At 50.8% G+C, this 27,773-nt stretch overlaps 2 protein-coding genes and 3 non-coding genes across 5 annotated transcripts; all 5 read right to left on the minus strand.

Moving 5' to 3' along the window:
* Positions 1-773: 773 nt before the first annotated feature.
* Positions 774-14,926, minus strand: PABPC4 (poly(A) binding protein cytoplasmic 4). The gene is made up of 16 exons (XM_058040214.1): positions 14,843-14,926; positions 14,009-14,580; positions 8,637-8,830; positions 7,740-7,855; positions 7,138-7,277; positions 6,869-6,963; positions 6,143-6,280; positions 5,473-5,568; positions 4,744-5,016; positions 4,419-4,506; positions 3,495-3,611; positions 2,905-3,032; positions 2,248-2,341; positions 2,024-2,154; positions 1,846-1,945; positions 774-1,126 (listed from the first exon to the last, which is right to left on the minus strand). Exons 2-15 carry the CDS (start codon positions 14,199-14,201, stop codon positions 1,859-1,861), a joined length of 1,890 nt encoding a protein of 629 aa, XP_057896197.1. The 5' UTR covers positions 14,202-14,580; positions 14,843-14,926; the 3' UTR covers positions 774-1,126; positions 1,846-1,858.
* Positions 3,264-3,396, minus strand: LOC131093310 (small nucleolar RNA SNORA55). Its single transcript, XR_009115560.1, has one exon. It is a non-coding gene; the product is annotated as a small nucleolar RNA SNORA55 (small nucleolar RNA).
* Positions 5,102-5,229, minus strand: LOC131093309 (small nucleolar RNA SNORA55). Its single transcript, XR_009115559.1, has one exon. It is a non-coding gene; the product is annotated as a small nucleolar RNA SNORA55 (small nucleolar RNA).
* Positions 5,727-5,862, minus strand: LOC131093311 (small nucleolar RNA SNORA55). The gene has a single exon (XR_009115561.1). It is a non-coding gene; the product is annotated as a small nucleolar RNA SNORA55 (small nucleolar RNA).
* A 3,574-nt stretch (positions 14,927-18,500) lies between the features above and the next one.
* Positions 18,501-26,910, minus strand: HEYL (hes related family bHLH transcription factor with YRPW motif like). Its single transcript, XM_058040221.1, has 5 exons — positions 26,764-26,910; positions 23,303-23,369; positions 22,881-22,964; positions 22,357-22,438; positions 18,501-21,017 (listed from the first exon to the last, which is right to left on the minus strand). Exons 1-5 carry the CDS (start codon positions 26,841-26,843, stop codon positions 20,347-20,349), a joined length of 984 nt encoding a protein of 327 aa, XP_057896204.1. The 5' UTR covers positions 26,844-26,910; the 3' UTR covers positions 18,501-20,346.
* Between the last annotated feature and the right edge of the window lie 863 nt (positions 26,911-27,773).

Raw genomic sequence — 27,773 nt, forward strand, 5'->3', positions numbered from 1 at the left:
GCATCATGTATGAATATGCAACAGGCTGTTGCTTTTAAGGGTTAATCCTCTTTTAACAGATGTCCTTTTTCAGCCTTATGCTGCCCAGAAAAGGTACCCGGACTGTCCATAACTTTGTTTCTATTGTCTCATATTGTCCTTATTCAAATTGTCCAAAATGTTTATCACTCTTAAGTATATTGCTATTTTTATAACAATTTTGTTACTATTAAACTTTTAACATTTTAGAAACAAATTATTGGTGTTTTTCACACCTGCATGTTCCTTCCAGCCCATCCCAGGCTTTCCCAAAGCCTCCGAGCCCTTCAGCTCCAGCCTGAGTGAGGTATTGGAGCTTTGATTGGGGATTTCTCCCAGCTTAGTGCATGCTCTGTGTCTGAATAATGCTTTTTATCCCAAAGGATCACCCAAACTGAATTTGCAAAGGATTTTTACCCCAGTGGTAAAACTCAGCCACCTTTGGAGTATAAAATAGCAGCAGGACCACTTAAAAGTCCAGCTGAAAATGTAGAAATTATCAAAAACAGGCCAAACCCTTGTACCCTTCACTTGAAAATACCTCCCCAGCCCTTCTTAGATCACTGTTTACAGCCATCATCCCTTGAGACACAGCCCCAGGCATGATTTTAAATACTCATTATCCAAAATCAGCAAGCAGAATAAGTCAAATCCCTGTTTAACATATTCACCCCCAATAACTACCCATCAGTTTAATTTCACAAAGCCACAGCACATTTATTCACCCAACAGACAGAAATGATGACAAACACAGCGCAAGTTTATTCCTTTATTGATAAATGTTTCCCAAACTTTCCAAACTGGATTGTTCAATTAAACACAAACTCACAAAAATACTTCCAGCCTAAAATCCTCAACGTCCTCTTTAGAAGACACAAGGGGCAGCTCTGTTCTGGCAAAGGAAAAGCTTGCAAACCCCCCCCAGATTCTGGTTTTGGAAACCTCAAGCTTCAGAGTTGGCTTTTTAAATAAGATCTTCAAGATTAATTTACAAAATGCAATATAACTATGTGATACAATGCATGGCCTTGAGATCTGCAGGACAGTGAAGGATCTTCAAACATCTTGAGCTGATGTCTAGGAAGGGGCTATTTGGCTTCTTTGGATCCTGGAGGGGAAAAAGGGAGAGAAGTTATTCACTCCTGCTCCAGGCTAGAGAATATTCCACCATTCCAAGGAAAAAGGATTGGGAAAGCACAGAGAAGCTGCTTGTGGTGGTCAGATGATCAGAAATTGTTATTATCCACAAGAAACTCAAATTCTTTGCTAGACCACCCAGTGAAAATAAGAATTCTTTGCCAGCTTGAGTTGTGACATCTGATCACAAACAGCAGCAGAAAAAGTCCTGGAGATGGCAATTCCAGACAACCCACAGAAAATGGGTCACGAAAAACAGGAAGAGGCATTCCAAGAATCAAAATCCTCATTCATAAACTAAACAAGAGCCAACCCCAAACACAGGTGGCACCACTTGTGTGGACAGACCTGTCCAGTGAAACATTTCCAACATTTATGGTTTCCAGGATAAGGAATGGGCACTAAGAGCCTGTTTAGTCTCAAAATATGGCTATTTCCCACATTAGCAGCTCCACAACACCTCGGGGACTTCAACATCTTTAGATCCCTTAAATAAGCATCAGAATGAATATTTCTTAACTTCTACACAAATATCCTGCTGGGAGAAACTGCATGAGGAGCTTTTTGTTGTTGAAGAGTGAACCACTATCAGGCAAGTGCTGCCCACAGACCCAGATGAATTGTTCACTAAACTGTTTTATTTACTGGTTCTGGAAGCTTTCCACTGAAGCTGAAGGCTGAGACACTCACCAGCCATCCTGGTTCAAGAGGTAGCAGCAACCACACCCACTTTCTGGGCAGCTTCTTTCTTGGCTTGGTGAGCCTGCAGCACTGCCACAGCCTCCTCCACCTGGAGACACAAACCCAGTGAGATTTTCTCCCTGCTCAGAGTTCCTTTCTGGACAAAAAAGGGAGCCAAGCAGCTCACCTTGGAGCGGAGGGACTCTGGAGATTCCAGCATGTGCAGCAGCTCTGAGTTGTCAATCTCTAGCAGCATTCCTGTGATCTTCCCAGCCAGGCTGGGGTGCATAGCTTGGATCAGAGGGAACAAACGTTCTCCTGAGGGAGGAAAAGGAGGTCAGTTGGGTGAGTTTGGGTCTTTGAAACCTCGAGGGATGGAAAATGATGGGTGAGCAGTGGGGTTTGACTCACCCAGCATCTGTTTCTGCTCCTGGGGAGGGGCAGCAGCCAGCATGGAGGCTGTCAGGGGCTCCTGGCCCTGCACATGCACTGCAGGCTGAGGGGCCTGAAACGGACAAACAAAGGCTCTGAAATAAGGATGAGGCTGATTGCTTCATATTTAGACAATTCTATGATGTTCCCTCCCAAAACACAATCTCTGTCAAGCCTACAGAGCACCTCAGCTTCAGAAAAGGGCAGGTAAGGTGCCCTTGGTTCACAAACATTCCCTGCAAGTCTTGAGCTCAAAACTCAGGAATGCCACACAGAACACCATAAATATCTCACAAAAACTGGATCAAACATCATGAGATGCTGAGAAAGCCAGGTGTAGATGGTGCTCTTTCTTTTAATGATACCCCAGTGAGAACTTGGCAAAGAGGAGGGAGACTTAAGTGGCTGCAAAACAAGAAGAACCAAGAAAAAAAAAAATATCTTTACAGCCAGTCTGGCTACAAAAGGGCTTGTGAGTATAAACCAACCAGGGTGCCCCTGGCAAAGGCACAACTGCCAGGCTTTTAAATTCCAAATTAACACTGTCTGGGTCATAAAAGGAGCTTGAAGTTTCTATAAAGGTACTCCAGTTGCATGTGAAACTGCAGGGACCTCCCAGCCCAGCCCTGGTGGTACCTGCAGAGGTTGGACACCTGGGTGTGGGCTGCGGACACTTGAGGCATATTTGTAAGGAGGGACAGCCCTGGGAGCAGGGGCAGCTACAGGAGGACGGGGAGCCAAATTCTGTGCTGCCGTGCCAACACCTGCAAAGGAAGGAGAACACGGTGACAAACACCTGCAGCAACATGCTAACAAGCTGGGATGTCTGGTTTTAATTCAAACTTTGCATGGCGCTACTTCTTTAGAAACCAAAGTGTAGCTGGCTGCTTCAAGAAGGGGATGTTCTCCCTAGATTCCACACCTTTATGTTTACCAGCTGGGAAAAAACAAATTTGGGTGCTCTCCTAAAGCAAAACCCATAAGCTACAGAGACTTTGTGTTGCAGGGGTGTAGAGATAAGTCCCAAACCAGCGGAGCAGAACCCATCTGGATTTCCACTGCTGTGCTGTAGCACCGGGTGCCCCCAGACCTGCACCGCACAGCGAGGAACAGGAAAGCAGCAGGTGCTGGCTCTAACAACCACCTTGGGGAGAAGAAGCCAATCTCCACAGCATCCCCCTCCCTCCCAGAGAAGGGGAGAAGCCCAGGAAGAGCCCCCATCTCACCAACTCTCTGGGCAGCAGCGGGGAGGCCGCGGGAGGCCGGGGCGTTGGCAGGGGCCAGGTGGCGCAGGGCGGGCCGGGGCCCCGACTGGCGCATGGCATTGGGCATTCCCTGGAAACCTAGAGGGTGGAAAGAGGGGAAATCCTCAAAGGAGAGCCAGCTGGCAAGGCAGGACAGTCAGCTACAGGGGTGGTGCGCTGTAGCCATGGTATTTTCTGAAAAGTCCTTTCTTACAGTCAGCTACAGGTGGTGCACTGTAGCCATGGTATTTTCTGAAAAGTCCTTTTGCTAGGATCTTTTTCTCCTGAGAAGCTGGGAGGCCTCAGGAACAAAATGTAAACAATAATTATCTGCTGCTGTGGAATGCAAGAAGTGCATCTTTGATTAGTGTCAAGTGGTTGTTCTTAATTAATGGCCAATCACAGTCCAGCTGTCTGTCTGGTCAGTCACAAGGTTCTATTATCATTCCATTCCTTTCCTTGCTAGCCTGATTAAGTCCTTTTCTTCTATTCTTTAGTGTAGTTTTAATATATAATTTTATTTTAATATAATATATATTATAAAATAGTAAAATTATAAACAATAATAAAATTATAAACAATAATAAAATGTATAAATAATAATAAAATGTATAAATAATAATAAAATGTATAAATAATAATAAAATGTATAAATAATAATAAAATCTGAAACACAGAGTCAGATCCTCATCTCTTCCCTCATCCTGGGACCCCTGGGGAACACCACCACAGTGCACAGAGAGAATCAGAGAATCAATGCTGAGCTGGAAGGGACACACAAGGATCAGAGTCCAGCTCCTGGCCCTGCGCAGGACCATTCCCACAAAGGAAAGCATGAATTGCTCCTGTTGGGAAGTTCGGCTCCCAAAGGGTTTCTACAACCAAAACAGCCTCTGGCACTCTCACCTTGAGGTCTCCCTCCTTGCTGCCATCGTGGGTTGGGTCTCATCTGTGTCATTTGGTTGGGTGCATAGTAAGTGGGTCTGCTCTGAGCCTGGAGGAAGATGAGACAAGCTCAGAGGCGACATCCAAGTGCATCACAAACATTTGTTTACAATGTGTTTTGGCAGCCGTTGCCAGGACTCAACACTCAGGTCGGATTAAGAGAACAGGCAGCTGGCAAGTCCCGGAATTAACTCCACTGCTGCACCCCTCATTAGGACTTGCTGCTCACAGGCACGAGAAAGGCTCAGTGAGATTAACACAGGTTAAAAACCCCACGGGAGCTCACCTGGGGCACAGCAGGCATGAAATAGCCGCCAGCAGCGGGCTGGAACTGGTTGATGATGGTGTTGGCAGGCAAGGCCCTCATGCCAGCGATGCGCTGCATGTACTGGTTGGTGAGATGGGCCTTCCTCTCCTCCTTCCTCTGGGCCAGAGCCACATAGAGGGGCTTGGAGCCCACGATGCGCCCGTTCATCTCTGTCACAGCCTTGGTGGCCTCCTCTGGAGAGGAAAAGCAGACAAAGCCAAAGCCTTTGCTCCGTCCATCTTCCAGCATCACCTGCAGCAAAGATCGATTGCTAATGGGGCACCGGTACAACTGAGCTGAACAATCTGTGGTTTTTTAGATTTTTAGGTAGCACATAACTTGTTGCAGAGGTGTAGAGACAGGTTCTCATGAAGAGCCACCTGTCTGGATTTGCTCTGCGTTGTTGTCAGCACCATGTGTCCCCAGGCCCACACTGCACAGTAAGGAATGGGAAAGATTTGGTGCAGTCCTAAATGCACAGAGGAAAGTGCCATTTCATGCTCACCACCTCAAGCAAGCATGTTTGCCACTTCCTGTCTCCCCTTTTAGTAAGGGAATGAAGTTTTTAGTAAAATCCTACTATTTACTAGCCAAGGTGTTTTCAGAATCACAATAGCCACAGGTTAAGAACAGCCCTTTAATCCCATGTCAGACAACAATTCCTTCTTCAGGCTTTAAAATCCAAGTAACTCCCAAATCCCACAGTACCTTGGCACTCGTTATTGACCCAAAAGGTGAGAACTCCTTCCTCAGTTTTTCATCATCTATAGTGTCATCTAGGTTTTTAATGTACAGGTTAACACCCTGGAAAGGGAAAGAACAGCATGACATTCACAACATTAAAAAAAAAAAAAAAATTCTTCAGCACATCAACTGTTATCCATCTGCCAGAGCTGTAATTTATCTGAAAACTCTTAATTTAGCATCATGTTCCTGCCACACCACCCAAAGCTGAGGGTGATAAATGTTGCAAAGGCGTAGAGACAAGTCCCACTGTGGTGAAAGGGAGCTTGTCTGGATTTCCTCTGCCTTCCTGTGGCATCATCACATGTCCCCAGCCCAGCAGTGCACCTCAGGGAGTGGGGGAGCTGCAGATGCCACCTCTGACACGACCCAGTTCTGCCACAAATTACAGAGAGCGGCACAGAGTTGGGCTGGCTCTTCCCATCCCTCCAGGGATCCCCATCTGAAAGTCAAGGAGACTTTCCTAAACACTTTCAGTACCCAAACTAAGCCCTGATGCCCCCTCTGCCACCAAATACCACAGAGACATCTCTGTGTTTTAACCCAGGATGTCTCACAGGACAATAACTGCTCTGGCAATTCCTACAACAGACCAGAAATAGTGCTTACATTGAGAAAAATAAACATTATTCACCTGGTACCTGCTGAGTCTCTCCTGTTTCAGCTGCTCAAACCTTCTCTTCAGCTCTGCCTGGCGCTCAGCCTTCTTCTGTGCTCTGCCCACAAAGAGCATTTTCCCATTGATGTCCTTCCCATTCATTTCTTCCACTGCCTGCACAGAGGGTTCAAGAGGAAACTCTGAGCTGCTGCAGCAGGACAGCCCTGATCCTGTCAGAGCAGGACTGCCCAGGGCTGATGTTGTGTCCCTGCCTGTCAGCCAATAAATCAGATAATGCACCCTAATAATGCACTTTTCCTGTTAACAAGGATCACTAAAGACAAGCTGAAGTTACCACACAGATCAAGCTGACACACCACAGAGTGCTGAACTAACTTGGAAATTCATCCTCACTCTTTCTTGTAACTAAAACTACATTTTAACAAGCATTCTGCTTAGAAAAGACCATTTTTGAGCAATGTTCTCACTCTAGGTGCCCTCCTCCTCCTTCAGCCATGCACTGTAGTATTTCTCCAGCAATTAACATTCTTGATTATGCCACTGTGTGGATCTAGGAAACTGGAGGGATGCCAGGTTACCCTTGAATGTCAAGCTATTAAGGTGCAAAAGGTTTCCAAGTTCCCACATCTAGAAGAGGTCATGCCCAAGGCAGAATTTTCTTCCATTTCAGAAACAGGCTCCCAATATAAACCAAGTTTTTCTTCTCTGAAGTTATCCAAGCAACATAAAAGTTGGTCCTACCTTGTTGGCCTCCTCATGCTTTTCAAAGCTTACAAAGCCAAAGCCTTTGGATTTTCCAGTGGGATCTGTCATCACTTTAACACTCAGAGTTTTACCTGTTACCAAGGGACAGGGTTAGTAAAATATCAGAAGTATGTAAAGATTATTAAATTCCATGTAATATCTCAGTTCTCAGCTTTAAGGTGACCCAGGTAGGGACTACACAGCAGCACTCAAACTACCACATTTCATGAAATTCACAGCCTCAATACAAGTATTTCTGTATTTACCATATTTGCCAAAGAGTTCCTTTAGTCTTTCATCGTCCATGTCATCCCCAAAATTTTTAATATAGACATTGGTGAATTCCTTTGCCTTGGCTCCCAGCTCAGCCTCCCTCTCTTTACGAGACTTGAATCTCCCAACAAATCTGTAAGACAAAAAAAATGAAAATCCCAATAAACAGATCGGTTTCAAGAGCCAAAAAATAATGTGTGACTTGTGGCAAGGCAAAAAAAAAAAATGAGTGTGCAGTAGGAGCTGGGAATGGGGACAAGAAAGGGTGACAGCAGAGGACAACAAACAGGCCACAGAGCAACCAGAAAAATCACCTGTGCTGTGGCTGGCCAAGGAGTCCCAGTGGCCCTAGACAGAACCCACCCCAGCCCGCTCGCAGAGAGGTGGCAAATCAAGGCTGGGTCAGGGAAACCCACCAGTCCTGGAATGGAGGGGTAGCAGGCCATGGCTTGGGCAGGGTCACTCACCAGCCCTGGAGTGGAGAGGTAGCAGGCCAAGGCTTGGGCCAGGAGAACCAGTGCCTTGTGTGTCCCTGTTAATACCGAGATGCATCCCGGAGCATGTGAGCGCTGCTGCTGCCGCCTGTGACACTCACACTTTGCGGTCGTTGAGCAGCATGCCGTTCATCTTCTCGATGGCCCTATCTGCAGCATCCTGGGTCTCAAAGTGCACAAAGGCGTAGCCCTTAGAGCCATTCTCATCACACACCACCTGCAGGACAGGGAGGAAAGGCAGCTGTCAGTGTCCTTCCTCTGCCACGGGCCAGCGGGGGAAAATGCGTCACCGCCAAGGATCAGCACTGGCAGCTCCTGACTGTCACAGACACATTTTATGAAAAATCCTTTCCTTAGGATCTTTTTTCTCTCAGGAACAAAATGCAAACAATGACTATCTGCTGCTGTGGAATGCAACAGGTGCATCTGTGATTGGTCTCGTGTGGCTGTTTCTAATTAATGGCCAATCATGGTACAGCTGGCTCGGACTCGCTGTCTGAGCCACAAGCCTTTGTTATATTTCCATTTTATTTCTATTCTTAGCCAGCCTTCTGATGAAATCCTTTCTTCTATTCTTTTAGTAGTTTTAATATAACATATATCATAAAACAATAAATCAAGCCTTCTGAAACATGGAGTCAGATCCTCATCTCTTCCCTCATCCTAAGACCCCTGCGAACACCATCACACCTGACAAGGGTCAGCTCCTGACAAGGGTCAGCTCCTGTGCCTCAGATTCCTTTATGACCACATCTGATGTAATTTCAGCTTTTGGTTAACTCTATCCTTCAGAGATTCTGTTTTAACACCAAAGTTTGATCTCCGTAGGCACCATTCATTTAAGGACTTGGACTTGATGAGCTTTGTGTATCCCAACTCAGAATATTCTGTGATTCTGCTCCTTATACTTGAGAAAAAGTGTCCCTTTCACCACCTCCACTCAAACCTCAGATCATGTCCCCACCCTAAAAGAACTGGACAATGTAACCACATCTCACCTTGCAGGACAAAATGTTTCCAAACGCTGAGAATGTGTCGTAAAGTGCCTTGTTATCTATGGATTTGTCCAGGTTCTTGATGAAGACATTGCCAACCCCTGACTTCCTCAGGGAAGGGTCCCTCTGAGACCACATGATGCGAATGGGTTTCCCTTTGATCACATCAAAGTTCATGGTATCGAGAGCTCGCTCAGCTGCAAGAGAAGCCAAGAACAGATTTTCTGTGGTTGGTTAGAAAATAAAGGTTTCCAGTGGGTGGGTGATTCTTTTCTCTGAATTTTATTCAGCTCGTCTGGGTTATTATCAGAGGTGATCAATGGCTTTTAATTCAATGTTTCAACGGAAGTTTTTGCAGCACAGTCACTAAAGGTTTCACAGACTTTAAATTTACATTATAGCAATATATTCACCATCACAGCAAAATTGCTATTAAACTGCCTGGTTTATTAGCCATATTCTGAATTATTATAAAGGTAAATTACTCCACTCAAAGAAGGAAAAGAACAGGAAACTCTGGTAAAAAAAATGAAGTAAAAGGAGTGACTCTGTGGCTGTTTTGCTTTTCATGAAGCTCACATCTCCCCATCCTCATTTCTATTCAGAGAGAAGGATCATCTCCCTGTCAGGTCAGGGAAAATGTGCACGAACACATGGCTGGCTGTGAGGACATGAGTCAGCCTCTACATAACTTATGTGGCCAAGAAATTATTCCCAAGTTGCTCAAGCTAAAGATGACAAGGGAGTTGAGAAAATTCTGGGGGGAAAAAGGTCTGTACACCCCATGTGATTAAGAGGGAAGTGTTTATCTGAGCTCTCAAACACCAGCACTGTCATTCTAACCTGCACTGAAACCCCCCTCCACGAGGCTATTTCTGCTGCCTACTGGTGTATTAAAAGGATCATTACGTACACACATCAGGATCTTGTTCATAAAATTGAGATGCTTGCACTGTTCTGTGCCAGAAAACACTCCCAGCATGGAGCGAGCAGAGAAGAAAGAAAGAGTCTTAATTCCCAGCATGGAGCAGGCAAAGAGATGGAAAGACATGCATTAAAATCAAGGAAAATTAACAGGGCAGAACCCAAGTTTTCCACGTTTGTTTGGCTGAGTTGTCCCAGGCCACCTTCACCCTGTGGTATTTTGCTGATTAGATTTCAGGAGCAGAAAATTCAAGGGAAAAAAAACCAATCTGAACACCTTGCACGTGACTTGGCTCGTGCAGCCTGATTAACAACTCAGCATGTCCCAAAAGTACCTCCAGGAATTCCAGTGGAACACTGCCCACCAAAGCCTGCACTCCCTGCCCCCAATCCAGCCTCCACCACCGCATGGAAGTTTCTCAGAATTTTCCATGTGCTTTGAAATGTGTTGGTTTTTTTTTGCTGTTGCTGCTTTTTAAATTGAAGTGGGACCATCACTGTTCTCCCCCCACACACAAACCCAGTTGGAAACAAGCTTTGCTTGAAAAAAAATATATAATTTAAGGTCTCCAACAGCTCTGCTTAGACCAAGGCGCTAAATGCAATTAACTGCCAGGCTAAAACGATTCCTCAGCTGCTGCTCCAAGTCCATGCAAGCATTAAAGTCTGCAAGCCAGGTTCTCCCTGCAGTCCTTTCCTGGTGTAGGCAGCTCAGCAGGAGAGCCGGTGCAGCTCGTCAAATTTGGCAGTGTTTATTTATAGCAGGCAGAGGTCCTGCAGAAGCATGTGCTGGCAAGGGCACAAACCGGGCGGATAACACCATCTGCAGCAGGAACAGGCTGCTGCTGGCAGGTGACAGCAGATCAAGCAGTGGCTGCGATGGTTCCACAGGCAGCACCCAGCTCCGGAGCAGTCAGGAAGCTCCTCCTGGTTCTTCTCCCCGAGCAGATACTATTGCACTGCTCTTCCAACAGGTTGCTACTGTTCCACTCTATCATTACACCCAGACACTCGCGGTGAGCCGTGAAAGCCCCACGAGGATTCCCCGAGGGATCTGTGCCACACCCGCAGGTGGAGATGCAACACCAGGACCTCAGAAAACCTGAGAAGGATCTGCAAGAGCACTGTGAATGACTCACACCAAGCACATCTGATTCATTTCCTTCATCTGAGCAAACACCTTCTCATGTTCTTCTATTTAAGCCACAAAGCTTAGGCCATTTCAGTTCCTGTATCTGTTTCTCTCCCACTGGTTCCTGTCATCCTTCCAGCAGACTCAACTGCGGCTCATCCAGAACATAAAACACACTCACAGCCCCTTTCAGGCTTGCTTTTCATTCCTTTTCTGATAAGGAGAGCACCTGAATACTCACTGCAGCTTGCCTCAGGCCTAAGAGCAATCAACCTCCCGTGCAGATGCAGAGTTAACACAATGCAGGAATTCGTGGCTGTGGTTGAGCAGCATGAAGATCAATAACCAACCTCACATCCCAAGATTCAACCAAAACTCCGCACAAGGAGTTTTATTCTCCCCAAACCTCCAGGCTCTCACTTAGGTCACTCAGCAAAAAAGCCCTGACAAGGAAAGCACACAGAGCAAATTTAGACACTTATTTTTTTTAAAAAAAAGAGATGGTGCATATTCAAAAGAATTAAATTCCTGAATCACTGAGGTAACAACAAAATGAGAAGCCTGTGGCAGTACCAACTCTTCCCTTTCAACTTCACAATTTGCCTTTCACAGCTCCTCCTTTACACTGTCTTCAAGGAGGAGAACAAACAAGTTTATTTATACTTTCCTACAGAAACACAGATCTATTTCCAGCCCTGGGATCCTCCTCAGCTTGGGAAACATTCTGTTTTTCCTGCACTTTCAGGACACCTTATCGCTGCAGCCAAACTGAAGTTTCTCTGCTTCACTGCCCCGAGCTGTCTTTTTGTGACTGTCAATGTTTGGAATTCAATTCCATGCAACACATGAAAAGAGAAATTCAGCTTGTTTGTTGAGTTTGTTTTCTTTCCCTTCTGAACAGTCAGAAAGAATAAATATTAACAACTGCTGAGGCTGAAGTAGCCAGAACTTTGAAGCGTTTCCTCACCCTGCCTATCACAGGATGACAGGCTCAGGATTCAGCATTCCCTGGTTACTACAGTAAGGAACTGCAATCAAAACCAGCAGAGCTCATTTTCCCTAAAAATAACCTCTCTGCAGCAGATTACTGCCAGTCAGACAATGCCTGTCCAGCATCACTTCAGCACCTAAAAACTGTAAAGAAAAAACATAAGTTTTGGCCCAGTTTGGACACTGGAATCTGGAATTGCAGAGCATGTTCAAGATGTGAGCTCCTTGTGACCCTGAAATGGGGATGAGTTCTGGTTGCTTGATTTACTCTGTGGACACACGGGCAGAGTCTTGCTTTAGAACACACCAAAATAAAGTTAAAACATCACTTCCTTCAGATTTACAGAGCCCTCACCCTAACACAAAAGGTGCCAGGGAAATGCAAATTATCATTTATCAACCTTTTTAACACCTACTAGAGTTCAAACCTACCGCGTGTCCACAAGAAGTCTGCAGAGCACAAAAGCTCCTGATTACTGTAAGCACCTACTCCCAACCCTAAATCCCATCAGATCCTACAGTGCTCCCCCCTCAGCTTTACTCAGATTTAGTGGGATGAAGCCAAGTGCATTTCTGATTATGCATTCCTGGAAGAAAACACAGAATCCCTCCTCCTCTCAGGAAGCCTCATGCAGGCAAGTGGCACCTTGAAAACAGTCCAAATTTCTGCATTTTACAACGAAAATTGTGTTCTTCATAGTCAAGTTTGTTTTGCAGAGACCACAGCCCTTTTCCAAACTATCTGTCCATGTCCTGCTGCATTATATGGAGTGCAGCAGCTGGGGTTTTTATTTATGCTGCAGTTTGACAGGAGAAATTTAAAAATTCACATTTCTTCATGAGGGCAGGAGGAGTTTGACTATTTCCCTGTCCCAATATTCACTCAATGATTAGGTTTAAACCACTTGACCTTCTAAGACCTACCAGTAACAAGACACCAGCTACCAGCTCCAAGTATCACTTCAAGCCCAGGAGCTTCCTAAAATGTCTGCTGCCTCCCCAGCAGCCCAGAATGGTGCAGCCTCCCCCTAAATTCCTGCCTATTTATTACCATAAAAGATTACCTTGGAATATATTAGGAAAGCCTCAGTTGTACAAGGTGCAGAGTGATTCTGCTAAAGCACACGGGAGCAGCCACTGATCCCTTCTGAGATCACTCTTCTCTGCTTTGAGAGAACTTTATCTACATTTCTGCAGCCCATCTCCCCAAAATTTATCATCTAATTCAAGCTGGAGTTCCTTCCTGGCTTTGTTTCTGCTTGTTGCTTTTATTTCTCTGATCCTGCAAAATTAGTTCAGAGCCTAAGACACTGCCCCCTTAAAAAAAAAAAAAAGCTTTTTGGTGCCATGAATGAGAAATTATGCAGTGGGGTGCAAGTCAGCTTTTAATCAGCATGACAAGGGAAAGAATTCAAAGTGCTCAGTCAGATCAGCCCAAGGAAATGGCATCACAAGGAACAGCCCTGGGAGAGGATGGAAGCTCTGCAAAAATGTAAAGCAAAGTTTACTTGTTGCTGAAATCTGTGCTGATGTAAACTGATTGTGAATTCAAGGGAAAAGATCGCTCTTATCTCTACTTGGATGCCCCTGTCACACAGAGATGCTGTTAAATCCCAGCACGGAGCAATAAACTTGCAGCAGTCAGCAGGCAGAGCTCTGGAAACTGGGGCAGAAAACGCTGACCCATTTTCCTTCCAGAAAAGACGTGCTCCAAAATGACCTCTCCTGTCCCATCTTTCATGTGCTGCTTCACTCTGCAACACCTGGCTTTGAGCAGGAAACAAAGTGTGGAAAAAAGAGTCTGGCAAGAGCAAAGCAAGTGTTGCTTCTGTACATGAGACAATCTGGTTCTCAACACATTGAACAAAGTGTTTTATTTCACTTTAAAGCAAGAACGCCGCTTTCCCAACTTGAGGTATATCCAGCTGCTTGAACACAGGAGATATTAAATTTATTAAACTGGGAGTGTGTGGAGCAGCCACAGATCAGTCACTCAACTACTCTGAACTTTCTCTGCTAGGACTGGCTGCACAAATCCCCACAGAAACAGCCCCAAACTACCCCAGAATGAATACCACGGGGATTATTTTCTCATGAGAGGAAAAACCCACAAATCTCTGAAATTTACTATCAGTGCAAGAAACAGGCCTGTCTAAAATTAGAGATGTTAGTGAGAAGTGCATTTTGTAGACAGCAAGCAGTAAAAAATCTTCCAGCTGCCATCACCAGAAAGAGACGACACATCCTGTAAAGTACGTGAATTAGTGGGGGAAAACGAGTTAAAATAAGGGGGAAAAAAGAGATGGATGCGGCTGCAATTGTCACTCACCATCTGCGGGCTGCTGGAAGTTGACGTAGGCGTAGCCCAGCGAGCGGCGGGTGATCATATCCCTGCAGACCCGAATGGACAGCACGGGGCCAGCGGGGCTGAACTTCTCGTAGAGCATGGCCTCGGTGATATCGGGGTGCAGGTCCCCCACGTACAGCGAGGCCATGGGGTAACTGCTGGCGGCCGTGTTCATCTTCCCCTCGGCGCTCTCAACCGCTGGGGTTTTGCACTTGGGGGGGGGGGGGGGGGGGGGCTCAAGGCAAGCTTCTTATAAATATTAATTCTGCGGGAACACTCAGAACTCTTAATTAGAGGCTAAGCTGCGGCCGGCAGAAGCTTGGGACAAGGGGGGCTGGCACCAGGACACGGAGCAGCTGAGAGGGTTGTGCAAGCTTGAAAAAAATCAGCAAAAACACCACAAAGTTAAATCTCCTGGAGGGGATAAGACGCCAAAATTCATCCGCCGGCTCCCGAGCGCTTTGAGGCAAAAAAAATCTCCTAAAACCCCAGCGTCTCTTTATCTTTCGCTTCGATTTAGCCTAGATTCTGCGGAGCGGCGGCCCGTTGATTTCCTGAGGAAACAAAAAACAAATCTATAAATAAATAAACAAAGCTCTAACACGCACTAATACAACTATTTCTCTTAAATCTGGCTCGGCTAGATAGCCTGAAGGTGTTATAAATAAACCAGCGCGGCACGCGGCGGCCTGAGGGCGGGCAGGGCAGGGCGCGGCCGCCGGGCTCTCCCAGCGCTCCGCGCTCCCCCGAGCGCTCCCTACCCCGCGGCGCCGACCCGGGGCGGGCTCGGCGGCGCCGGTCCCGACCCCGACTCACGCGGTGCGGCCGCGGCGGGCGGAGAGGCGGCGGTTTCGGGCGGCGGGCGGCCCTTTATAGGCGCCGCGGCGGCGCGAGTGGGCCGCGGTGCCGCCGAGAGGAGGCGGCCGGGCCCGGCCCGGAGCGCCCCGCGCCGCACGCAGCGCCCCCCAGCGGGCGGGAGGACTCTCCTGGCTCCCTCCCGGCTTCCACCATTTCGGGGGCGCCACAAGAGAACGGGCCGCGTTGGGAATGATTAAAGTTAATCGTTGTTGGAAATTGTGTCTCTTGCGTTGTTAGTTTTAGGGTAATAAAGGCAAGGAGATGAGGGGGGGTCCGGCAGAGGTCGCAAAGATGGTTTGGGGTCTGGAACATCGCTCTCGTGAGGGGAGGCTGTGGGAGCTGGGCCTGCAGGAGGGAAGGCTGAGAGGGGATCCCATAAATCTATAAAATATCCCCAAAGGGTGTCAGAGGAATGTGCCAGACTGTTCAGTGTTCCCAACACGGGGCAACAGCCATAAGCTAAAACACAAGTTCCACTTCAACAAGATTTAGGGATGCACAATCCTCTGTGGGCAGCTGGCAGGGAGATGGATCCAGAGCAGCAAACCCCAGAAGAGTTTGTGGGGTTGTTTCCCCTCCCACTCCATCCTACATGTGCAGATGTCTCACAGGGCAGCTCAGTCCCACCATAAAACACAAAAAAAATCCAGAGAAGCCTTCTGGGGAGAGCAGGGCCATGGGGCAGAGGAAGAGCGAACAATTCCTCTGGGATTTTTCTTCTCTGAGCTCTGGTTTTGGAGGTGTTGCTGGCAGCGGGATGAGGAGCTGTTCCCACAACCTCCTCCTCCTCTTCAGAGCATCATTTTTCCCCAAATTAGCTCGAATTCCTGCAGCAGCCCTGGTGCTGTGCCAGCTCCCACCATGGGCTGCCCTATCCCAATGTCTCCCCATGGAATCGAGCTGTCAGTCGCTCTTCGCAGGGTGAGGCTCAAACAGCTCCCAGCAGAAAGCTGCTGGAAAGGGAGAGGGATTCTCCCCCCTCTGCTGCCGTCCCGTGGCTTCACGCTCACGAGATCAGCTCCGGGGAGATCCGTAATTATCTATTTCCAGCATCTTCAGCAGAGGGTGGGGACACGGCAGTGCAGGATTCGGTGATTCATCAGTGACCTTCAGGCTCCATGGCTGGCCTGTTAAGGGGGACTAAGATAGTCTGTAGACACTGGGTTAGCTGGGCATTGTGGCTTTTCAATTGTTAAATTGCCTTTAATTTGCTTTAAAAGCAGGATAAAACGTTATCATAAAAACGGGATATGGTGTCCTCCCCTTCAGTGGAATAATCTTCCACTACAGTAGAATAATGAAGAGCAGCAGAAAAAAGGTAAAAATAGCAAAGCAAATTGTAGTGATTTGCAATATTTTCTGTCCTGAAAAACACGAATGACACAAATCCTCCTCCTCCTGCTCTCATCATTCTCCCAACAGCTGAGGGTACTGCGAGGCCGCACTGGTGGGATCACACCTGCCACTGTTTTGTGCTCGGTCCTTCACAGCTGGCACCTCCTCCGCTGGGAAACCAGGGACATGACACAGGCATGTCGCTGTGGAAGCGCTCAGCTCCTGCTTTGACAGCTAAAGTCAAAACACAGCCCAGCTCAAAGAGCGTGTTTCCACATAAAACGCCCTTTGGCTGCAGCAGCCGCTGTGGCTCTGATTTGAAACATATTCAGTGACATTTGTGCTCCCTCCCAGGGGACTCGGTGCAGACAGCCACAGTCCTGTGTCCTGCTTGATCCCTCTTACTCCCCACATGGACTGACAGGCTGGGGGTACAAAACTGCCCCAGGGACCCCCTGCTCTTGGTGCCCTCAGCACACGAGCGCAGCTGCTCCTGGTGACCTGAGATACCTGAGATCCTCCCAGCTGGCCCTCTCAGGAACTTCAGCAGCGCCTGGAGCAGCGGGGACATCTGTTAATGGCTTTATCTGGCCAATCCATGCCCATCGATGGTGCTGGTGGGTGACCCATCCATCATCCAGAGGCCTCCCAAGCTGCTGTGCAACCGTGTGTCTGAGCTGTGCCTCGGTCCTTGATGGTCACCCTGAAAGATCAGCCAATTCTCAGCACAGATGGCAGGTTTTCCACCAAATGCTGCCCCCGGTTTAGGGTTTAGGGTTTCTCCTCCTCGGCTTTAGGATTTCGCCAGCAGATGGCAGGGAGGGATTGCTCCAGGAGCAGGGAGGAGGGAGAACATCTCACCCAGGGCTGAGATAAGCAATGTTTGTCATGCAGGGGAATTTGGGAGAGCAGGGCTGTCTCCTGCAGCACCTGCTGCTCAGCAGCTCTCCCACAGCCTGGGAGTGTCCCTGTCCCCTCCAAGCTCGTTCATCAGGACCCTGTTTTGCTCCACGTTGGGTGGGAGCCTTGTTTAACACCGCTGTGCCACCGAGCTGCCCACGCCTTCCCACAGCCTTCTCCATCAGGATTTTTATTTTGCCTGAAGAACAAGGATGAAGGGAGTGCACCCAGAGTTCGGGGATTTCCCCTGCAGGGTAGATCAAAAGCTGCCGGGATGTATTAGGGTTTAGGCTAAAGAAAACCCTGGGAAAAAAAAAAACAAAATAAAATGAAGCTGCAGTCCCGAGCTACTGCTCTGTAATCACCGTGTTGCTGTGGGGAGAAAACCCCACGGGCCTGAACCGATGCCCTTCCACCCACCCTGGCTCCCGTTTGATCCGCAGAGATCAGGAAGTGGCTTTGGTTTTTATTTTCTTTTTCTTTTTTTTTTTTTTTTCCACTGTCTCTGTTTTGTTTTAGCCCTGTAGCCCGCGGGGCCGGTTTGTGTGGCTGCCTCCCACGGAGGGGAATTTGGTTTTGGTTCCTCTCTCTGGCCGAGGCCAGAGCAGAGCACTGAGCTCCCACCGTCACCTCCAGCCGGGTCAGGGCAGCCCGGGCACCACGGGACCAGCCTTCATCAATAGCCCCATTATTGCTCCTGAAGTTTCTCCCCGCTCCCAGACAGATGCTGCATCACAGCTGCAGTTGCTCCCTTCCAGCAATTCCCCACACAGCACTTAAGGAAGGGATTTATGGGCGGTTTTGAAAGGCATTTTGCAGCGAGAAGGAGTTATGGGAAAGGAAGTTGAATTCCCACCATTCCCCAGTAAAATTCTCCCAAGCATCTTTCACGAAGAGGGATCATTTACTGGTCTTTTCCTCAAAGTAGAGACAGGCTCTCAGCTGTGGCTCTTTGTTTAGCCCAAAGCATTTCCCCACAGTGAGATGCCACAGGGGTTATTCTGGTCCTGGCTGCAAAGGGTCAGCAGAGCAGGGCGAGCCCTCAGTCTGGCTGCAAGGCTCTGCCAGACCCCATCTCATCCCTGCCACTTTTGTAAACATTAAATGAAATTATTTCGTCTATTGCCAATCTCAGGGCAAGCCTTGCTGAATGCCCATCTGATTCTGACTTGTTTTCCCAAGTAAAAAGCGTTAGGGCCAGAATGACCAAGAGCTATAAAACAATCAGAGGGGATGTCACATTAAAAGCTGCATCTTACCTTTCTTTTGAAGCTTTTCAGGAACCAAAACCTGCCACAAAATTACTCACCAATGACCTTCCCAGGTCCCTTCCGTGATCCGAGCAGATTGGATTCACTTCAACACTACATTGCACAACGAGGACAGGGGTTTGAAAGACTTTATTTGACACCTTAGCTGATGTCACAGCTCGTGAATCTAAGAGCACTGCACAGTGTAAAGTGAGGCCGTGAGCTCTAGTGCACAAACCAGCTGCAGGAACAGCCAGGGCCCACCAGGATTTCCCTCCTGTGACTTTATTAAAAGGGAATATGTTGTTCCCGGCTGATTCCAGCACTCGAGGACAAGGGTGAGAAGCAGCAGAGGCATTTCTGTGTGTTAATGGGATGACTTCCACCAAAACAGCTGGGAGGGACTCACTTCCCAAACAATGGCAGGTACATACATTGACATGCACACGGCAGATACCATCTGCAGGAAGGAAAACAACAGCTCATCCACACAGCCCAACCGGCTGCACCTCTGACCTGAGGCATGGGAAGAGTTTCTCCCATTCAAAAGAGATCTTCTCCCTCTTTTTCACCTTTCTTTGCACTGACCTCTTTTCTCTTTCCACCTCGTGGGCAAGGCTTGGGCGTGCAGCTGGGTCCAGAATATTCTGCACGTGTATCCCAGCAAGTCAAGGCACAAATGCTTGTTCAGGTGAGGGGGAGCACTGGGACACCCTGCCCTGCCACCATGGGACGTGGCACAGGGTGGCTTGAAAGCTTCAAGCTTCTGTTCTTTCTGCCCAAAGAGGAGAGGAGGAGAGGCCAGCTGCAGGAGCAGAGGTGTGACCTGCTGTGACAGTCATCGTGGGGCACACAGGGTGAGCTCTCAGGACTCAGGGCAAGTGCAGTGACACCTCAGTGGGTTTTGGTCCCGGCCCAGGGAGGGGGATGAGAGGTGTGAGACCCAAACATAGTGCTGGAGAAAGAAAACAGAGACATCGTGGGAGGGGAGGGTGAGGGATGCTGAGCTCAGGGAGAACAAGGGAGGCACTTCAAATTCAGGCTGCTCCAACCCATTTTCCCCCTTTGCAGTCACGGCCGTTCAGCAGGGGGTGGAGGAGAGACAGCTCCAGCAGGGAGGCTGGCAGAAGGAAAGGCATTTTCTTCTCGCTTTGGCAGTCAGAGCCTTCCCTTTGGTGACAGGCGTCCCTTTGAAATCCTCTGTCTCACCTCTTCACACCTCGGTGCGGGGCAGGGGCTGTGCCCAGGCAGCCTGGCTGGCTGCTCCAGCAGGAGAAACCCAGCACAGGCCCTGCAGCCACGGCGGGATCTCAGCCGGGCTGTGGGAACGAGCTCTGCTAAGCCGCTGCCTCACTCCACCTTAAGGGCACATAAGTGGGAAAAGCTGGTAATGCAGAGAGGAAAGCACGGGGATTAGCAGGCAGCCAGTTCTCTTCGGGAGCTGGGGGGGCTGGAGCCTGCCTTGAGGGTGCCAGCAGTGCTGGACATGGGCTGTGAGCTGTGTCCATCCCAGCACACCAAAATTAGGTGCTGCAGCTGGGGGGATGCGTCGCAGGGGATCGGCACGAGCAAGTCTGGCTGGCAGCTCCGCGTCCCGGGGGAAATAAAGGCAGTATTTCAAGGCTGGCTGTTTTCCAGAGGACAGCAAGGCTGGGTTCTGCACAGGGGTTTGCTGGAGGAGAAACAGGGCTGGGATCTGCCTGTGCCCCCTCCCTCGTATATCCAGAAGGGTCTGGAGCGTGGCCTGGTGCAGACAAGTGCGTGGAACTGGGTGTGATTTACGTTTGCAGGCATCACGAGGGAGAGGACGCGTGGTGGTGAGGCGAGGAGGGCGGCGCGAGGAGGGAGGCGAGAGCAGAGAGAATTTTCTCTATGGATCCTTGGCTTCTGCAAAGCAGGAAAGACGCCTTTTCAACCGAGTTTGTCCTCAGGGTGGTGAACACTGAAGAACTCCTGTCTCCAGAAGAGGAGGGAGGGTCAGAAAGCCCCGATTTCCGTCGCCCAGGAGCGGCAGATCCTGGATGTCCCAACCCTGATCCCTGGTCCCTGCGTGGCAGCGCCCAAGACGGGAGGTGCCGCGTAAGCTGGCGGCACAGGGATGCCTGCAGAGGCCGGGGAGAGGAGGAATGTGGCGATCTGGCTGCTCTTGGATGAGCCCTCTCTCAGCGCTCCCGCTGGCGATGCCATCCTGGGCACGGCTGGCACGGCTGTGGCCGAGCTGGCACCGCGGGCTCTCCGGCTGGAGGAGCCCATCCTGCTGGCCAGGAAGCTCCGGCGGGAGGGCAGCATCTCACCGGGGACACGGCGGAGAGGGGCCGGCCTCACTGCAGGGCTGGGGTAGGGCAGGGAAGATGCAGTCAGAACGAGCGGAGCGGCAGGAGCAGCCTCCCTCCTGGGCATCTGCACCGGTCCCGCGGCGCCATGCAGGAAGGACCAGGGCCAGCTCTGGATGGGCAGCAGGGAGGCGGCCACGGGTGAGGGCTCCATTTCTGCCACGTAGTTATTCAGGTGGGAGAGGAGCCGCAGCCGGATGGGGTCGGCAGCGTTTTGGCCCTCGAGGATGCCCAGGTACCTGACAACCTCGGTGAGGCACTCGCGGAAGCCGATGCTCCTGTAATCCACGGCCAGGGCCCGGGCATCCAGCAAGCCTGGAGAGAAAGGACGTGGGTGGCAGTAAAACCGTGCAGAGCTCAGGAATGCGCTTGGATTTCAGTACCCTCTCTAATGCACTGTGTATCTCACTTGAGGCACTTTGCTGCCGTGTGATTTTCCTGAAGCGGGCAGCCAAGTGGGTGTCCCAAGGGACTGGGCGTTTGTGAGATGAGAGAGGCATCTGTGGTTATCTCAGAGGGATAAACCTGCCAGGGTCAGGCAGGGTTTATCCCTCTGCCTGGGTCAGGAAGGGTTTTTTCCTATTGGATTCTATCAGTGACGCTGGAGATGTGACTGTGGGATAGATTGGGCTGCCTTTGCCAGTGGGATATTCCACTCAGGACAGTGTCTCCTCAACGCACAGCTGAGCACCACTTCCCTCTGCCTGGCTCCCAAAATCTACACTCCCTTTTAAAGCAGTGTCAGAACCAAAGCAGCTGGGCTGAGAAAGCTCAAAGCCACAGAAATCACCAGCCAACCACTGATTTTCAGGCTTCTGCTCCCAACTTGCAGCTTCATGAGACCATAAGCAATAAAGCAGAGAATGTCACAGCACAGTGAAGTGCTGGACCACTGTGCTTGATGGGGTCTCTCGTGACAATGCAGCCCTTTGTTGCAGTGCAGTCAAACTGAATATCTAAACAAATGTTCCAGACCAAGTTACAGCCCTGAACCAAAGCCTGGATGCCAGCAATGTCCCCAGCAAGCCAAAACTGGGTAGTAAGCAAGCCAGAGGCTTCTTTACTGGAGCTGTGATCTCCATCCTGTTAACTGGAACAGGACAGAGGGTCTGTACTGAGGTCTCAGTACAAATAAGACCTTTGTTGGATTTTGCACAGGGCTCCCTCTCTCTTCTTATAACAACCAAGAGACACACAGACAAAAAAAAAAAAAAAAAAAAAAAAAAAAAAAGAACAGAAAGGGGAAAAAAGCCTTGTTTATTTGCAGAGTCCTCATGCAGAATTCAGCCTCCGCAGGAAATGTATCCCAGGGAGGAGGTAAAGAGTTTAATATGGTTTTTCTGGAAGCAGGCTCCATTTCTGAGCAGGAATAAATGAGTCTCTGGCAAAACAGCTTTTAGCAGGGGGTGTGACACCAACAGTGCTGTCCCTGTGGGGCTGGGGGTGCAGCACCCCACATACCCCAGACTCCCAAATGGATGCATGGGGTGCTGACCCATCGGTAGGAAAATGCCATCTGCCCTCCCTCAAAAGGCGTTTCCCTTGGGAGGCAGGCAGAGCTGGCTGGAGGCAGCTCCCCCAAATTCCAGTGGGGAATTTTCCTTCCAGGTTTGCACCTTCACCTCACCCATGTGCTCACAAGAGCAGCTCTTACCTGCTCCTCCTGTGGCGTGAAGCATTTTTAAGTGATCCACTGTCATTTGGAGAATTTCTGCCTTCTCCAGCTTGGAAGACCCCTGTGTTGGGAGCAGAAAGGAAAAGTCATTTGTCATTTTATGGCCCAGGGCTTTGTGCCTCTCAGGAGCCAGGGTCTGACCAATGATTTCCTCCCTGAAACCCAGGAGTGCTCAGAACGGCACAAGGCATCCACTAGGACTCTGCTTTTCACATCAAGTGAGCAGAAAAAAGAAGCTCCTTCATGATGCAGATTGAAAAACCCCCATTTCTGTGCTTCCTCATACCTGCAAAACACTTCCTAGATTGATTTGATCCTCCCCAGGGCTCCTGAATATTTGCTAGTATCATTTCACCACCCCATTTCCACCACCTACTTACTCCCGCGAGGGAGGAGGGTAAGAAAGGCAAAGCCTTGCTCCAGACTGCCTCATTCTGGGGGCTGTACCCCAAACCCTGCACGTCCCAGGGGGCACCAGGGGCTCCCCAAACCCAAACACACACCTGCTTCTCAAAGGCCGTGGGCACCAGGCGCCGCAGCTCCGAGAGGCTGCTGTTGATGCGGTCGCGGCGCCGCTTCTCGATGATCTGTGGGAGATTCCCAAGCAGACAGAAGGAACCACAGTCACTGACAGCCACGGCTCACAGGTCTGAAACCCTCCAGGTGCTCTGGAAGGGCTGTGTGTGTATCAATGTTTTGGGGTGCAGGAGGTGGGTGGAGAAACGTGGGCTGGCGTGGTAAGCCCAGGTGAAATTGCTCTCCCATTTTCTGCCAATTGGCTTTTTGGGGGAGTTCTGCAGGAGGTGGAGCAGGAGCAGTGTAAAGGTGATTTTAACAGTAAGGAATGGCCAACAGCTCCCCAGTGCACACAGGACTAGCCTGACCAGGGGACACAGCTGCCCTGATCATCATAAAGAACACTCACCCCTCTCCTCTTCTTCCTGGCTTGTATCTGAGATGTCGTGGTGGGAGACACAGACCTGGAAACGTGGCTGCAAAGGAAGGAGAGGGGATCATTTCTGGCTGGAGAGCAACCTCTGTTGCACATATGTTCTACACACGTTTGCCATCTGCAGTTTCCTCCCCCCATCCCAAAAAATGTCTCCCGTGGTTCCCATCTCATTTTTACCCACAACACAGAGCTCAGGAATTGGGGATGGGGAGCAGAGCAGACACTTGAATCCCACTCTCTCCCCTCTGAGAATCTCCCACCAGCCTGGGACAGATTTCTGCACCAAACTGTCCATCCTCTCCCAGGCACAATTCCTCCATCCCAGCCTGTGATGGCATCTCCACAGGGCTGGAAAAGCAGCGATCTGAGCTCTGGAGTCACGGCCTTTTCTCCTCCATGTGTGAACCTCCCGTCTCTCTCTCGTGTCTGAGCCTGCCCTGTCTGCAGGGCTTTGCATCTCAGAGCTGTGATAGCAGGAGGGATGTGAGCCCTGGGATCCCAGCTCCCACCCAGGGAGGGCTGGCTGCTCCTCAGGGTGAGGCCAGTGGTGGCACTGATGTGGTTTCTGAGGGCTTCCCAGAGCAGTCGCTTCCCCAGCCGCGATTTTCGGGGTGGGCTGGGATGTTCTGAACTCACAGACACCCCTGAACCGTTCCCAGAGGACACCTGGTGACAGAGCAGGGACCCTCCTGCTGGCTCACAGGGGATGAGGGACATCATGGGGACAATCTAAGGAGCAGGGCCCCACAAACCACCCAGCTAAAAGCACCAAAGGTCAGCACAAGACGCGCAGAAAGAAGCAAAGTTCGACCCATGGAGGTGAAGTCTCCATAACCACAGATAACCAGGCATGGGAAGCACCCTGCAGCAAGAACCCTGAGGCTGAGGAGGGGGATGAGGCTGGCTGGGCCCCCTCCCACCTCCCCCAAGCAGGGTTTGTCCCTCTGCAAAGGGCAGCTGGCTCGGGGCTGTCCCTGTGCCTTACCAAACTCAGAGCAGGGATGTGAACTCAGCCCTGGCCAGCCCAGCACGCCCCAAGGAGCAGAGCTGGTGCCACACACCCAAATCTGGAAAAGGGGCACTTGGGTCCACCCCAACGCAAATGTTTTTCAGCTTGACGAAGCATTTTAATAAGAGTCTATTAAAGATTTCCCTGCACAGACAGTGCTGTCTGCAGCCAGCCGACCCAGGGCAGCCTATTAAAAATAGGCCCAAGCGAGCTGCTTTCAGAAGTGGTTTTACACAATAACACGTTCTTCTACTGCCTGCTCTGCTCGTCTCCATGCAGGTCCCCTATTTGAATGTCTGCTGGGTGGGCTCTCTCTGGGCAGAGGTGCTGGCTGGCTCCACAAGTACTAACACGCACTGCCAGCTACACAGACACACAGAAAATGAGCAATTTTGGTGTGAAAACGGGCTCTGTGTGGACACCAGGGTGTTTCAGGTGCAGGGGGCAGGTGCTGAATCCACCTGGAAATGCAAAATAGGCATCCAAAGAGGAATAGTGATTTTTGAAACTCTTTGTAGAGCTGTCTGAATGCTTTGCTCTCAGTGAGCTCTTGGTGATGTGGACATCAACACCCATCTCACTGCAAAATGTATTTTAAGAATACATCTGGTGGATTTGAACCACATAAAAAGTAGCGTGAGCATATTCTCCAATGATGAAAATTGCTGCATTGCTCTTTGCTTGGTTTTATCACCCACAGCACAACTCTGGCTCTGACCTGAGCAGATCTTGCATTTCTGCAGTGACCCCGCAGCCTAAACTTGCTCCACACACCGATCCAAGCCTCACACCCGGCGTGACTCATCCCCTCACTGCAGGGAAACTGGTTTGCCCAAAGCACCCAACCGATGGGTAATGGGCTGGGAACCCCAGCCGGGCAGGCAGCCTCTCTCTGCTCTAATCACTCCTCCTCCTCCTCACTCCCCACCTGGAAATGTTTGATTTTTCTGGGCGCACCAGCATCCCATGCAGGCTGGCGTTACTCAGGGTGTGCCCCCAGCAGGGCAGGAACTGCTCTTTTGGCCGTAGATTTGCGTGGCATGAGGAACAACATCCACCTATACAAATATCACCAGATCGCAGCCAGCCGGGTTCCACCACTGGCTCGAGAAGGCAAACACATTAGCAGCACCACAGAGAGATTAAAGGTTCATCATTACTGGTCATGAAAATAAAATATTGTGACAATTCCAGTGTTTTATCCCTGTGGGCTCTGTGCTGCACTGATTTGAAGAGGTGGGGTACATTTCAGCTGCAGCAGGAAAGCAGCTTAAATATTGATGCACTTGGAAACGCATAAGGGCTCAGGGAATTTCTGCAGGACATTTTGTGTAAGACGTGCCCGACTCTGCTGCGACTGTATCAGAGGCAGATTCATGAATTGAGTCCCATGAGAAGCTGAGCTTGGCACCAGCCAGGCAGTTCCTCCACTCAGGATAGCAAAGAGCAAGAGGGAATGAATTAATCCAAGGCCTCACTGGACGCTGAGGGAGGGGAAACGCTTGGCTACTGAAACAAGAGTTCAAAAGCAGCTGATTTTTGGATGGGAACAAATAACAGAGCCTTTCCTTCATCCCCTGTGCCGTCTGCACCCTCGGGAGGGCTGAGCCAGCCTGGGGTGCCCGGTGCCAGGGAAGCCTGAGGGCATCGCCAGGGGAACCACACACGGCTCCTGTCCTCACCATTCCCTCACAAACAGCAAAGCCAAAATTGCAGCTCGGCAGCGATGGGACAGAGCCTGCACTGCCGAGGGGCATCGGGACAGCCCTTCCCTAGCACATCACAGCCCCAGCTGCTGCCTTGCCGATGCACCAGCACGGCAGAAGCGTTTTTCTCATGCAAAACCCCCTTTTCTTCCACATTCCCTGTGAGCCCTCGGGCTGCCTGAGTGCAGGGCTGTGGGTGCCTCTGCTCTGGGGGGGGCTGCCCCATCTCGGGGTGCAGAGGACAGAACGGGTCCCACTGCCCTTCTGCCACCTGGCAGGAGAAGCCACCTTTGATGGCATTCTCCTGACTTTAACACTTGGGTTTCCTTGCTGGGTCAGCCCCATGGCCAGCACCAGACCTGGGTGGCACTCTGGGGTCATCCTGCAGGACCAGCCCGAACCCGAGGGGTTAACCGAGGTGCGAGGGACTCCCGGTGCAGCCGTGCCAGTCTTGGTGCCTTTCCTTGCCATGCCCGGTGCAGCCGTGCCAGCCCCGGTGCCCTCCCTGGTGCCCTCCTGTGCCGTGCCCGGTGCAGCCGTGCCAGCCCCGGTGCCCTCCCTTGCTGTGCCCGGTGCAGCCGTGCCAGCCCCGGTGCCCTCCCTTGCCGTGCCCGGCAGGCACCGAGCGCTGCCGCCCCTCTCAGCCCGCGGGGAGCGGTCCTGGAGTTTTGGGGGGTTTTTTTACCCCAAATCCCGCGTGGGACGGAGCCTGCCCTCACCTGTACTCCTCCTCCCGGCCCACGTCGATGGTGCCGTCAGACTCGGTGTCGGACGAGCTCTCCTCGCAGAGCCGCTTCATGCTGGCGCTGGCCGAGGTTTCCCCACGCGTGGCCCCGGTGCCGTCCGTGCCCGCCGTGCCCGGGGCAGCGCTCTGCCCCTGCCCGCGCTCCGCCGCTCCGGCCCCGCACGGCTCCTCCCCTGCCCGCTGCGCCTCTCCCACCCCCGGCTCGCCTTGCCCAGCTCCCTCCCGGCACGTCCCCACCTCCCGGCTAATGGGTTAATGAGCCACCATCTCCCGGGAGTGACGGATTACGCGGCCGCGCCGGCGCTCCCCGGTTCCCAGGGCCCCCCCTGCGAGCCCCGCCGCCTCCTCCCGCTCGCTGGTCGAAATCCCAAGTCTTCCTGTAAAAGGAACAGTCTGTGTGAACCGTCTCATGTCCCCCCCGCTCCTGCCCGCGGCCCCCCTTCCTCCCGCCGCACATTGGCCTCAGCCCCAGTTTAAAGGGACCAGTGACCTCACTGGCAACAGAAAACCGTGGGAAAGAGATGGGACTGATAAAGCCTTGAGTTGTTTCAGGGAAAAATCAACATCCAGCCCCACACGCACACGCATGTCTGCCCGGCTCTGCGGGCTCTGCGGGCTCGGGGCTCGCTCGGTTCGGCTCAGGGGGCTGCCGTCAGTCGGCGGCCACCGGCGAGGGCCGGGTGGCAGCGGTGGCACCGAGCTCGGGCCAGCTCCGGTGCCACCGGGAGCTCGGCTCCCTGCCACGCTCCCACAGCCTCGGAGCCTCCTCAAGCGCCAGCTCCCGGCGCTTGCCAGGGCGTTTGACACCGACCCTGCGAGGCAAAACGGCCGAAGCCCAACTTAAGGCTTTGTAATGCTATTTCTGGTTCTCTTTTCACAATGCTGGAAAGTTTAACCCACAGCCCAGCACCGAGCGAGCATCTCCCTTTCCCCGCTCCTGCAGGAATCTGTTTTTCAGAGCCCTGCTGCTGCTGCTGCTGCTAA

Source organism: Melospiza georgiana, chromosome 24 (assembly GCF_028018845.1).
Source record: "Melospiza georgiana isolate bMelGeo1 chromosome 24, bMelGeo1.pri, whole genome shotgun sequence".
In the NCBI taxonomy this organism is placed as follows: Eukaryota; Metazoa; Chordata; class Aves; order Passeriformes; family Passerellidae; genus Melospiza; species Melospiza georgiana.

What these genes read in the sequence shown, in the direction of transcription:
- PABPC4 (XM_058040214.1), bottom strand. Translation starts at nt 14,201, where the DNA reads ATGAACACGGCCGCCAGCAGTTACCCCATGGCCTCGCTGTACGTGGGG. An exon ending in AGCATGAGGAGGCCAACAAG is followed by an intron (nt 6,281 to 6,868) that starts GTAGGACCAACT and finishes CCCTCTGTGCAG; the next exon opens with GCAGTGGAAGAAATGAATGG. An exon ending in CAGGTGTCCAACCTCTGCAG is followed by an intron (nt 2,342 to 2,904) that starts GTACCACCAGGG and finishes TGTCCGTTTCAG; the next exon opens with GCCCCTCAGCCTGCAGTGCA.
- HEYL (XM_058040221.1), bottom strand. Translation starts at nt 26,843, where the DNA reads ATGAAGCGGCTCTGCGAGGAGAGCTCGTCCGACACCGAGTCTGACGGC. An exon ending in GGCCGGGAGGAGGAGTACAG is followed by an intron (nt 23,370 to 26,763) that starts GTGAGGGCAGGC and finishes CTTCCTTTGCAG; the next exon opens with CCACGTTTCCAGGTCTGTGT. An exon ending in TCACGCCACAGGAGGAGCAG is followed by an intron (nt 21,018 to 22,356) that starts GTAAGAGCTGCT and finishes CTTTCTCTCCAG; the next exon opens with GCTTGCTGGATGCCCGGGCC.